General features: G+C 40.9%; 1 protein-coding gene across 1 annotated transcript in view; it reads right to left on the bottom strand.

Annotated features, from left to right (window-relative positions):
- Nucleotides 1-2500: 2500 nt before the first annotated feature.
- IQGAP1 (IQ motif containing GTPase activating protein 1) overlaps nt 2501-13245 on the bottom strand; it is a 107816-nt gene continuing 97071 nt past the window's right edge. The window contains exons 35-38 of the mRNA XM_055326240.1: nt 12392-12558; nt 10386-10508; nt 7175-7283; nt 2501-5363 (exon numbers count right to left, since the gene is read on the bottom strand). Coding sequence (XP_055182215.1) covers nt 5250-5363; nt 7175-7283; nt 10386-10508; nt 12392-12558 — 513 coding nt within the window. The 3' untranslated portion in view covers nt 2501-5249. The remainder of the gene's footprint in view (nt 5364-7174; nt 7284-10385; nt 10509-12391; nt 12559-13245) is intronic.

The following is a 13245-nucleotide window of genomic DNA, read 5'->3' as shown; positions in this document are numbered from 1 at the left end:
AAAAATATATAATGGAGAAAAAGACAGCCTCTTCAATAAATGGTGCTAGGAAAACTGGGCAGCCACAGAATGAAACTGGACCACTTTCTTACACCATATAAAAAAATAAACTCAAAATGGCTTAAAGACGTAAATATGAGACATGAAACCTTAAGACTCCTAGAAGAAAACATAGGTGGTCATCTCTTTGACATTGGCCTTAGCAACATTTTTCTGGATATGTCTCCTTGGGCAAGAAAAACAAAAACCAACTATTGAGACAGCACCAAAGTAGAAGCTTTTCTACAGGTAAGTAAACCATCAAGAAAATGACAAGACAACCTACTGAATGAGAGAAGATATTTGCCAGTGATATATCTAATAAGGGGTTAATACCCAAAATACATTAAGAACTTATGAAACTCAACAGAAAAAATTATCTGATTAAAAAAATGAGCAGAGGATCTGTATATTTTTCCAAAGACATACAAATGGCTAAAAGACACTTGAAAAGATGCTCCTCATCACTACTTATCAGGGAGACGCAAATCAAAATGAGATATCACCTTACATCTGTCAGAATGGCTAGAATCAAAAAGACAAGAAATAACAAGTGTTGGCAAGATATAGAGAAAGAGGGACTCTTGGGGATTGTTGGTGGGAATGGAAATTGGTGAAGTCACTGTGGAAAATAGTATGGAGTTTCCTCAAAAAATTAAAAATAGAGCTAGCCTATGATCCAAAATTCCCCTACTGAGTACTGACTCAAACAAAATGACAATGCTAATTTGAAAATGTGTGTGTGTGTGTGTGTGTGTGTATATATATATAGTTTATAGCAGCATTACTTACAATAGCCAAGATATGGAAGCAACCCAAGTGTCCATCCATGGATGAATAAAGATGTGGTATATACACACAATAGAACATTATTCAGCTGTAAAAAAAGAAAGAGATCTTGCCATTTGAGACAACACGGATGCACCTATTGTGCTAAGAGAAGGAAGTCGGGGAAAGATATATACCGTATGATTTCACTCATTTGGGATCTAAAAACAAAACAAACAGATCGAGAAAAAATAAAACTTACAGGGATCAAATTGATGGTTGGGGTGGGTAGGTGAACTACAAGGAATTAGGAGCTATAAACCTTCAATAAGTAAGTCATGAAGGTGGAAAGGACCACATACAGGGACGCCCAGCTGGTTCAGTCTGAGGAGCAGTGACTCTTGATCTTGGGGTTATGAATTGGAGCCCCTCCTTTGGGTGTAGAAATTACTTAAAAATAAAATCTTAAAAAAAAAAAAAAAGGGGAGGCGGGGAAATCCAGCATAGGGAATAGTCAGTAAGGCTGTAACAGCGCTTGATGACAGATGGTGACTACACTCCCTGCAGTGAGCTCTGAGTGTAAAACAAACTGGACGGGCTTCTGTCGCATACCTTTAAAGTGAGGTCATTTTTATCTTGAAATTCGTAGTAGGTTGGCAATTGCACACTTCATAATTGAAACATCACAAAATTTAGATGTCAAGTTTAAAATCCGTGGAGGGGTACAGCTGCCCCAAACTCCCCCCAGGTTTGGACAGGCATCAAGGCAGGAGCGGCCCTGGCCTAGGGCGGGCATCACTAGGGGCTCCTGCTTCCCTTCCTCTCATTCCCGCCCCCCCCCCCCCATCCTGGTTTCCTTATTTAACACCGTTAGGTCTTGATGAGCACCTCTCTAACTCCTTTGATTTATCCACAGGACAACATAGAGCCTAGGTTGACTCAATGACAGCCGTGGGGAGCAGCACCCCCACTTCAGGATGAAAAAAAGAGGCTGGTGGGTGGGGAGGAAGGCCCAGTCCCACCACAGTGCTCATCACTACTCCACTTACACAGATCACTGTCTCTCATTCTCCACGGCTGTTTACTTTGGAATTAGTCTGTTTTTCCTCTTCTTTCCTAGTCCCTAATTTTCCAATAGAGTCTGGCCACAGTTTATAAACACAACAGGATGCTTACATACATATTTGTATCTTTGAGTGAGGCTGTCCGTGGGGGCTTACTTAAAAGGAAGCCACGTTTTCCCCCCACTCTGGCTGTTTACTTTTTCCATATGCAACTTTATCTCATCCCTTCCGGGGACTTGGGTGGAGCAGAGAAACCCCCTGAGGGATGTACTATGACCTGGGGTGCTGCTGCTCACAGAACAGGGTCATAGGCCATAGCAGTTTTAAACTCCTCCCCACCCCCCCACCATTGGCCAAACAGAGGTGGTATCATGTGTGCTCTCCCCACCCCCTATTTCTTTTTCTGTTGAGGGTAGTTGAAGCCTATTTCTCTTAAAAAGGCTAAACTCCCATGTTAAACATGTGAGTGGAAAGCTGACTTGGGTCTGCTGCTTCAGGAAGATTGTAAAGGGTTTTTTTTTTTTTTTTTTTTTTTTTCTGTTGTGGTTTTCAATCATTAAATCTCACTCCAGTCAACGCTGTTGAACAGGAACTGCTAACAATGAAACTGAGAAAAATAAACACAAACATGAACAAATGACCTTTTATTTCATACAGAGATACAAAGGCAATTGTGTGCAGTGGTCTGATGGGTAGTCCAAATGGTTGGACGTAAATTCATGATAAATGTCATGATAGCTGTTGGAAGAGAAGGTAGAAGGAAGAAGACTGAGACAGAGAATGCTATGGCTAATAAATAAGAGGAGGAGCTATATGGTCTCAATGCCACCACTTGAGTTCGTCTGGGCAAGCTCCATGACATTAGAACTGTAATTCTACAGTTACTATCAAAATCTTGAAGTGTATTCTGTGCTATTTTGCATTGGAGTTGTATCAAGGAAATTATTAAAGTTGTAAACTTTGCTCATGGTCTGTCATGGATGTGGCCTTGGAGCTCCATGGGCATTTGGGATGGGTATCCTCTTAAAGTAAGAGGGCTGACACTTTGGTCCCAGTTTTTTTGGTGATGCTACTTGTAATAGCATCTGCTTTTGATCTGAGGAAAATATTCACTAAAAAATGATCTTCCAAAATACAGTAAAAAACAAAGTCAGTCTAGTGGAGTCTTCGGTCATGGAGCTCCATGCCTCACCTCTTCCTGTCTGGAGTGTGTGAAGACTTCAACAACTCACATTTGCACGACGATGGACCTGAGTAAACATGAAAAACACATCTCCAATGCTTACATTTATAATAGGGACACATCACATAATTATTAACGAAAGTTTATTGGCTTTCGATATACATCAGGAAATTTTTATTTTTTATTATTTAAGATTTTGTTTGTTTATTCATGAGAAACACAGAGGCAGAGGCAGAGACACAGGCAGAGGGAGAAGCAGGCTCCATGCAGGGAGCCCGATGTGGGACTTGATCCCGGGTCTCCAGGACCATGCCCTGGGCCGAAGGCAGGCGCCAAACCGCTGAGCCACCCAGGGATCCCCTATCAGGAAATTTTTAAGCGTAAGTTTATTATTTTAAGCTTTATTGTTTTATGATAAAAATACCGAACCAAAACATCAGAGAAAATGGAGCCTCAGTAGCATGATTTCCAACATATTTCCCTGAATATTTTTTTTTAAGTATATGACTTTTTTGATTTTTTTTTAAATTTATAATATAATATTGAGAGAAAGAGAGAGAGAGAGAGAGAGAGAGAGAGAGAGGTAGAGACAGGCAGAGGGAGAAGCAGGCTCCATGCACCGGGAGCCTGATGTGGGATTCGATCCCCGGTCTCCAAGATTGCGCCCTGGGCCAAAGGCAGGCGCCAAACTGCTGCGCCACCCAGGGATCCCAGTATATGACTTTTTAAATGTAATAACAAAAGCTTCCTAAATTCAATGTTTAGAATTGAATTGTTTCTGACTAAACCCAGAAAATGGGAGCTCATAAAATAAAGGCATGGCGTGGGCAGCAACAAAAGAAAGAAGTGGGGAAAAAGAGACCCTAATACCAAGCTAACCTCGGTTGGTTGGTTTTTTGTTTTGGTCTATATAAGGCAGGACTGTCTCCCTACAACCCTGCAGATAAATCCTAGTGTTTTAGCTATAAGAAAGTTTTAAGAGTTCAGATATACAGATAAGCCAATTTTTAAAAATAATTTTCTTACAGTATTCTAAAGGCTTTAAAAGCATTATATAAATCTTCAAAATTCCTATCACCCACATTTCGAGAAATAAATGTACACTTTAATAAGGCACTCTTACAACATAGAACAGTTTTGAGGACAATCATTTTACGTATGCTAGGGCTGGCCCCTCCTTTTGCCACGGGGACAGAGTGGACTGCCTTCCTGAACATAGCCCCCTTCTGTGCATCAATACATACAAGCAGGCACCGCAGACCACTGCAAACCTGCCTACATAGCTGGGTTTATTGATGGGACTCTCCCTCCCGCTGATGAGAGAACTACACCAACAGTACTGCTCAAATTTAATGGTGACATTTTATTTATTTTTTAATGGTAACATTTTATTTTATTTTTTAAAAAGATTTTATTTATCTATTCATGAGAGACAGAGAGAGAGAGGCAGAGACACAGGCAGAGGGAGAAGCAGGCCCCATGCAGGGAGCCCTAAGTGGGACTCAATCCAGGGTCTCCAGGATCCTGCGCTAGGCCAAAGGCGCCGCGCTAAACCACCTGGGCTGCCCTAATGGTAACATTTTAAAACTGTGTCTCCCCTTTGCTAGAAATGTTTCTTTGAACACAGAGCAGTGACTTCTGTTAGCTCCTGCTCATAAAGGAAAACAGTGGAAGAGAACCAATGAGCCCCTGGATCCTTCCATTTGACCGATGGGATGGAAATGTAAAAGAATTTCACCTTCAAATGACAACTGGATGCCAGGAGATGACCTGACTTGTGAGTTGTGTGCCTTATGTGCATGTGTTATTCGTGTTGATAGATCCTACTTCCAAGTAACAAGAATTCAAGCCCCACCATCCCTGTTGCTAATTTAAACACCAAAGCTTACAATAGAGTAATGCAGCCTCTAAGACCATAACAACAGAGATTTTAGTGGAGCCTCCACTCTTTCCTAAGTGATGGAAGAAAATGAGGGGACAAGAGGATACAGCCTGAAATACAGTTTCACTATGAAGAAAGGGCAATAGACATCCCATCAGAGTGGGAGGGTTAAAAACGTGGCGTTGGGAGTGTATCAAGTTGAGGCTTTTTTGTGGCCTGGGTCTTTGCTTCCAATGAGTAAAGAAGGACCCAAGAAAGGTCACCGTGAGGAGCTTCTTTCCTTCATCCTTCTGGGCTGGTGGCAATGGATCAATTACTTCCCGTAGAACTTTTTGTTGAGGAGGAAGATCAGAAGGTTGACATTTACTTTAGCTCTATTAAATAATTTCATGACTGCGACTCCTTCATACTGTAGCTGCAGCAGGTCCTGTAAAAACAACATTTTACAGTCAAACAAGTCTGTGGAATAAGAAAGGACATGATGTAGGGAGGGATCCAGAAGGAACAAGGAATGACAAATGTGAAGTGGTGTGAAAAAGAGGCGCCCAACCACAGAACGGTCCACTGCACAACCACCCTGAGAACACGAGGAATGGGACATGCTGCTCAGCAGAATTTTCTGGTACATCTGTATATCAAAATACACAAAACATGGAAAGAAAAAGCAGCATGTTCACTCATCACACATACTTCCTATTTCAGAGCTGACAATAATGTGTCTCCAGTTTGTCTAAGTGATGGGTCACCTGGGGAAGGGGGAGGCATTTCAATCTATGATAAAATATACTAATCACTGAAGACAGGATACAGCCACTAACGTCATCTCAATAGTATCCACTAGAGTCTTACTTTTTATTTCACGTGAGAAAATTTCTGTATTTTGAAGGCAAGGGGAAGAAGGACAAAATGTTTATTAGGTGCCTCCAGTGTGCTCGACATTGGGTAGGCACATCAGATAGTGTCTTTTTAAGTCCTGAGAAAAGTCCTATAGGTGTGATTATCCCGAGTTTAAAGATGAGGCTCAGAGATATTCAGAGTGGCATGGAGTGGATCTGGATCTGGATCTAGAGCCCCTGCTTCTCCCATTGCCCTCTACTGTCCAGAGCACATTTAGGAAGTGATTGGTCTTGCACGTGAACTTCAGAAGAGACAGAATGAGTCAAGGCACTTGAAAGAACCCAAAGTTCAAACAATGCAACTTCTGGAAAAATTCTAGCAGCTCCATGAGAACGAAGGCCCTGGTGTGTCACCTGTGCCTGACAGAACACCTGCACCTGATCCTCATTCTATATTTAATGGGCCTGTGCATGGATCAACATGCTACCGAGGCAGGCTGGTCGGCCTGTGCAACGCTGGTGAGACTAAAGACGTGACAGGATCTTTTTTTTTGGTGTAAGCACCTGAGCATGTGCATCACAGAATCACTTCACTTTTGTTCAGTTAACATGTTTGAAGGTCTACTCATCACTAAGGAGGAAATGAAGACACACTACCGTGGGTCCTTAAGGAGCTCACGGTCTGGCAGGCACGTGTGGAGGAATAAATGAGAGGGCTGGGGGGTGGGCAGCAGGTGCAGAAGCCCAGCACATGTTCAGAAATGGCCCCTGCCCAGGCCCACAGAGCACAGCAGTGAGATGCAGTACAAGGAATGGGACAGAAGTGATGAGGACGCACACGGAGCTGTGGAGCCTGGACAGAGCCCAGGAGGCCTTGTGGTACCCTGGTGTTTTTCTACTGCGTAAAGACTAGAAATGTTTTGAAATAAAAAATAGGTTAAATTATGTTATAAATGATTCACTGCAGAGTTCTTCCCGAATTTAAAATGGGACTCAGTTTACAAAGATGCAATTTATACACATCTTGTCAGAAATACACTTTTAAGTCCCCAAAATCAAATCAAAATGAGAAAAGATTTCAAGCTATTGAATAGGTTTACAATTTTCTACTATCAATACTTAAACATTTTGTTCAACGTCAAGGTACCAGTTCAATTTAGTGCCAACACTAAGTAGTAGCTTCAGATAAAAGCTTTCAGAAGACGTCCAGATCTGCCCGAGCTCTCCAGGGAGTACAGACCAAGTCAGATGCACAGCAGCCCTCGGCTCCTTTCCCACCTGTGTGGGTGCTGACTCAATGCAGGGTGACCCAAACATGTGTCTTTTTTACCTACTGTCCACCCCAACAAGAACACAACCACCTCACATATAAAGTTTTCAGTTCTGTATGGTGCATACCCACCTGATAATGCAACATAAATGTCTCCATTTGAACACCCATGAACTTGGCTTTCACTTCAAAGTCTCCAACTTCTTCTGTTGGACTGATTTCAAAGATAACATTTTTAAACCTGTTGAAACATAACATCATAAGGGTGTGATTTTTTTCATTCTCATATAAAAATATTCTGTGAAATGTAGAAAGAATATTAACAATCTTCAAGGGGCGCCTGGGTGGCTCAGTTTGTGAAGCATCTGCCTTTGGCTCAGGTCCAGATCCTAGAGCCCTGGGATTAAGTCCCACGTGGGGCTCCCTGTTCAGCGGGGAGTCTGCTCCTGCCTTTCCCTCTGCTCCTCCTCCTACTTGTGCTCTCCCTCTCTTTCTCAAATAAACATATAAAATATTAAAAAGAACAAAACAATCTTTCTTCAAGAGTGAAAAGGGGTACCAAATAAAGGCCCAAAATACTTCTACAGGTAGAACAGTGTGTGGCTGCTACTCTAACTACCACATGCTTGGAGACTTGGGGAGAGCCGGGAACCTCTCCCTGCAGCCCTTGCATGCTGTGGGAAGAGGGACCAAGAAGGAATGCCACCCTCTGAAAGGATGATGTCACAGGAATTCTCTTGGCTTTCCCCGTGGCCACTGCTTAAATCCAATGGTAAAAGGATAATCAAGGGGAAACTAGACTGGAAGGAGAGGGAGGAAAGGATGAATGCATGTTTGAGGATTGTAAGAAGCGTGTAAGTAAACAAAAAGGGGTCAGAACAAAAAGCCATGAGAGGGGGTGCCATAGATACAAATGCACTCAGTACCAAGTACCACCAAAGATACATTGCTATTTACCAAGAATATTTAAGGTATTACTCATTCTCAATATGTTATAAGCCCAGAAACTTCAGTGGGGATGTGTTATTCCCTGGGTGATCAAAGCCTGTTGGTCCAGACTTCTAGAATTCAATTATAGAACAGAGCCGAGAACCATGAATGATGTAAAACAGGCCACAGAGAAGCTATGAGAGAGGTCACAAAATCCACACACTAGAACATCCACATCTTACTCAACAGGAGGTCCTCACAGGTCATTCCTTAAAGAGACTCTCTGTGATGATTTTATTTGAATCAGTTTGCTTTGTTATCTGGTTTCTAAGCCTCTAGTAGAAATTAAAAAGAAGGCAAAAAAAAAAAATGGATGGCATTTAAACAGTAGAAAATAATGACAAAAAGAAGGGAAGAGATAATAAATATGAGACTCGTAAAGTGCATTAACTGCTCTACATAAAAACCCCAAAAGGAGCAGGTCCCCAACTGAAAAATGATTGGAGAAAATACAGATAATAAGCCATGATTCACACACACACTTATACACACACACTCAACCAGTGTACTACTTCAGGGATATATACAAGTTAAACTTTTTTAAGCTGCTATTTAAAACAGTATGGCAGTTCCTCAAAAACTTGAAAACTATCATATGATCCAGCAATCCCACTTTAGGGTATATATTCCAAAGAACTAAAAACAGGATCCCAAAGAGATATTTACACTTCCATGCATTCATTCCTCACAATAGCCAAGAGTGGCAAGAAATCCAAATGTACACTGATGAACACACAAACACAATGTGGTACATATACATACAGTGGAATATTATTCAGCCTAAAAAAGAAAGAAATCTGTCCCATGCTACAACATGGATGAACCAAGTGAAATAAGCCAAGTCATGAAAAGACAAGTGCTGTAGGATTCCACTTACTTGAGGTGCCTAGAGGAGTCAAATACATAAAAACGGAGTAGACTGGGTTGCCAGGCTGGGGGAGAGGGAGAGGGAAATGCAGAGCTGTTGTTTAACAGGTATAGTTTATTTGGTAAGATGAAAAGGTTCTGGACATCTGTCGCATAACAAGGTGAATATACTCAAAACTACTAAGCTACACACTTAAAAATATAGTTAAGATGATAAATGTTATGCCTTGTGTTTTTTATAATGAAAAAAATGTTAATACTCTGGCCAGAAATTCCATTTTTAGGCATCTATCATAAAAAAATATCATAGGTAAAACCAAAGATTTACATATAAAGGTGTACCACCAATGTAATCATGTAAAAAGTAAAATAAACTTAAATGTCATACAGTAGGTGAATAGTTAAATTTTAACTACAACATGGGATATTTTGTGGCCATTAAAAAGCATGCTTTCAAAGAAGGTGAAAATCCTCAAAATGTTATGGGAAAAAAATGGGGATACAGGGCTATATTTACAATTTATGTTAAAAAAATAATAGGCAGATAAGTTTTTTTTAAGATTTATTTATTTATTTATGATAGACATTGATTTATATTCTTTCATTGTTTGATATAACTCCATTTTAAAAATCAGTTTTCTTTTCTTTTAAGATTTTATTTATTTATTCATGAGAAAGACACAGAGAGAGAGAGAGAGAGAGAGGCAGAGACACAAGCAGAGGGAGAAGCAGGCTCCATGTCGGGAGCCCAACGCAGGACTCGATCCCGGGACTCCAGGATCACGCCCTGGGCCAAAGGCAGGCGCTAAACCACTGAGCCATCCAGGGATCCCCAATAGGTAGATAAATTAAGTGGATGGTGCCTTTTCTTTTTCTTCATGCTTTACCAATTTCCAAAGGTTAACAACAAATACATATTATTTTAGGATCAGAAAAGTTAAGTTTTTTTTTAAACAAAGTTGTTTTAACAGACACAAAATCTCAAAGCTCAGCTTAATAAGGTCACAGGGCCGATTGAGCAGGTATTAATATTGCCTCCTAACAACAGCCAGGCCAGATCCAGAGACCTTGTACAGAGCAAGCTGGCAATCCCCAGGAAAGAGAATGAGGATAAGTTCCTGATCCCCAGCCTCAGGTGGAATAAAGTAAACCCTTCTTCTTGTTATTCTTATTTATTCTTGGTTTAGACACAAGGAGAAATAAGAAATGGTGTCCTGCTTTAAAGAGGAAAAATTAAGTTGGGGCCCACACAGGTGTGAACACAGTCTGGGGCAAATATTCTACAACAAAGGGGAAGAAATACTTTCCCTTTTATGATGAACAAATTTAAGTCTGGGCCTAATGTTTCACCTCAATAGTTAGATAAGTAGATAGAAAATATGAAAACGACCATCCACATAACAGAAAGAAAAGGCAGTAAGATAATGATGTGATAAATGCAGAGATAAAGTCAATGTATAAGACAAGTAAAGAAGTAAATACTCACTGGTTCACTTGCAGGTCCTCAATTTCCAAAAGGACTCCTTTTTCATGTAGTCTTGCTGCTGTGTATTTCAAAGAAATCTTTTTGCTTTTCTTTCCTTTCATTTCCCTAGGCTTCTTGGAGACCCTGTAAAAAAAAATCACTTTCTATCTGTAATTGTGTACTACAAGTCTCTTAGTAGTTCAAGGATATGGGGTCAGAAAATGGACTTCCCACATATAAGCCTAAGTAACAAACTGATTCTAAAATGGCAAATAAGTGTTAGGATTAGTCTGAGGAATCTCTCTGTAAAACAGGGGAAACATTACTAAATTGCTTTGCCTTTAATTATATTTGCAAACCCACCATGAATTTGAGAGTCATCTGCCTGGGTCCCTCTCAACACCTAAACACCTACAAGTTAGCTATAAAGGCTTCTAACACCAGCCTGAAGGAACTGTATTGAACCCCAAGAGAGTGGCTGTAAGCTCCCTGGCGTGGCAGGGCAAAAATAAATATCTCAGAGTAAGTAATTTTTAAAAGACTTTATGCCTCCAGTGTAGCAAATACAGAGGAATGGGAAAAAGGAAAAAGATCTTAGGAGGCTACTGTGATAATCGAGGTAAGAAGTGATTTTCAAAAGCAAGCAAAGGAAGAAGAGAGATCCCTGAGAACCAGAGATTTGGGACTCCCAAAGGAAGGGTCTCACGAAACAGGGTGGGAATGCTGGTACAGGAGTCAAAGGGAACTGCTATGGAAGACAACTGCAATATCTACAGAAATTACAACTGTATAAAACCTTTGACCCAGTGATTCCATGTCTAGGAATTTATCTTCAAAAATATTCTCACATTTGCAAAATAATCTATGAACAAGAAGTTATTTGGTGCAGAATTTTTTAATAACTGGAAACACAAATATCCATCATTAGAGAACTGACCACATCAATTGTTATATCCATGTGTGCAATGGGATACTGCACAGCCATTAACACAGAAAGAAGGACCTAGCTCTCTGCTTAGAATACCTAGAAGCAATGATGACCCTGTACCAATGAGCACATCTAATGTCTAGATCTTGGTTTCTAAACACCATTCTTCATTTGAAGGGGCCAGCAATGCTTGGAGAAATAGCTAATTTCAAGCCTGGGAGGGAAAAGTACAAGTTGAACCAGGAATACCTATGCCTATATAAAGTCAGAAAGTGGTCAAAGAGGAAATGTCAAAAGATCACAGGAGCCCTCTGTAAGCCAGGCCTGACTTTTATCCCTGCATATCAGCCCTGCCCCACCTCAGTCTTCCAGGGAGACAAAGAGAGAGCCAGAGTGCAGGTGGAAGAGTAAGGAAGCCAGAGAAGGTAAAATGTCCAAAACAGGTGAATCTAGATGAAGGGCGAATGGGTATTTATTATTCTAGTCTCTCAACCTTTCTCAAATTAGAAAATTCTTAAACTGAAAAGTGAGAAGAACAAAATAAACTAACCCTAGTCAGTACTACGGATAGGACTTGCACCTATCAACCCATCCCCCTGGGTTCTCAGTTTCCTTCCCTATAAAACAGGCATGTTGCTGGTTGTGGCTGGTGCCAGGAAGGCCACATCAGATTTTCATTGGTGACTGGAAAAAAGCTGGAGTCTGGGATCCTGTGTCCCCAGGTGGTGTAGAGAGAGGCCAAGAGATCAAAATATCTATTATATTCCTTAAGTGATTGTGAGGCACATCTGGGTATGGGGAGCACTAACTAACTTCTTTCCATGATTCTTTCATGTCTAGGGCCAAGAAGATCTTTTAGAACAAGGGGTGCTTAGAAATAAGCACCTTGAAATCCCCCCTACTTAATTCATTTACATTATACAACAACAAATGGAACTAGAAAATCATGCAAAGAATTAAAAGCAAAATAAAGAATTAAAGGAATAATTAGACCCAGCATGTTTTAGGTAAAAACTTCCAAGGTCACTTCCATTGCCTCTACTTCTTTTCCCCCTGACATCGATCCTTAAAAAAAAAAAAAACAAAAAAAAAAACTCACTTGCCCTTGCTGGCCAAGTTATCCAAGCAGGTTTTGATGTAGCTTTTATAGTAATCCACTTGCTCTCCGTAGAAGGTGGCCTTCGAGTTCAGAGCAGCATACGTTTGTTGCAATTTCACCAGTTCGGCCTTCCTCCTCTGTCGGTATCTCCGCTGATTCCGAATGTCCTAAGACACAATCATTGAAATTAGGAAAATGATGGTAGGTATCACATGCTTCTTGAATTGTCCATACTGGAGCGCAGCAGTGCTTAGCCCTGCTTGCATGACCACACTTTCTTAACAGGAAGCAATTTATGTTTAAAAAAATTAGCAAAGAGGGGGATCCCTGGGTGGCTGAGCGGTTTAGCACCTGCCTTCAGCCCAGGGCGTGATCCTGGAGACCCAGGATCAGGTTCCGCGTCAGGCTCCCTGCATGGAGCCTGCTTCTCCCCTTGCCTGTGTCTCTGCCTCTCTCTCTCTGTGTCTCTCATGAATAAATAAATAAAATCTTAAAAAAAATAATAATTAGCAAAGAAATTCAGATCTCATCAGTCTTTTTCCCCATCTGTATTTTCTAGAGGTAGGGAAATGTGTTACTTTTACAGACTTCCACATTCTTAGCATTTACTTGCAAAGCTGCCTTAAATCTCTTAAATATGTTGTCAGGAGAGGGAAGAAAACACCATTTTACCACCTCAATCACCAAGCTCCCTGATGGGCATGGTACCTCCTTACTGGGCCAGCAGTGAACATCTGCACTCTCAGCCTGCACCAGGGCCCCTTACTTGTGAAGATGCACACAAATCAAGAATTCCACGACCAACTTGATGTAAATTTATACGTCACAGTAATCACTAAAAAGATCTAGAGGAA

Source organism: Nyctereutes procyonoides, unplaced genomic scaffold (assembly GCF_905146905.1).
Source record: "Nyctereutes procyonoides isolate TBG_1078 unplaced genomic scaffold, NYPRO_anot_genome, whole genome shotgun sequence".
NCBI lineage: Eukaryota > Metazoa > Chordata > Mammalia > Carnivora > Canidae > Nyctereutes > Nyctereutes procyonoides.
The sequence above is the reverse complement of the archived record's forward strand: the minus strand, read 5'-3'. Positions and strand labels throughout refer to the sequence as shown.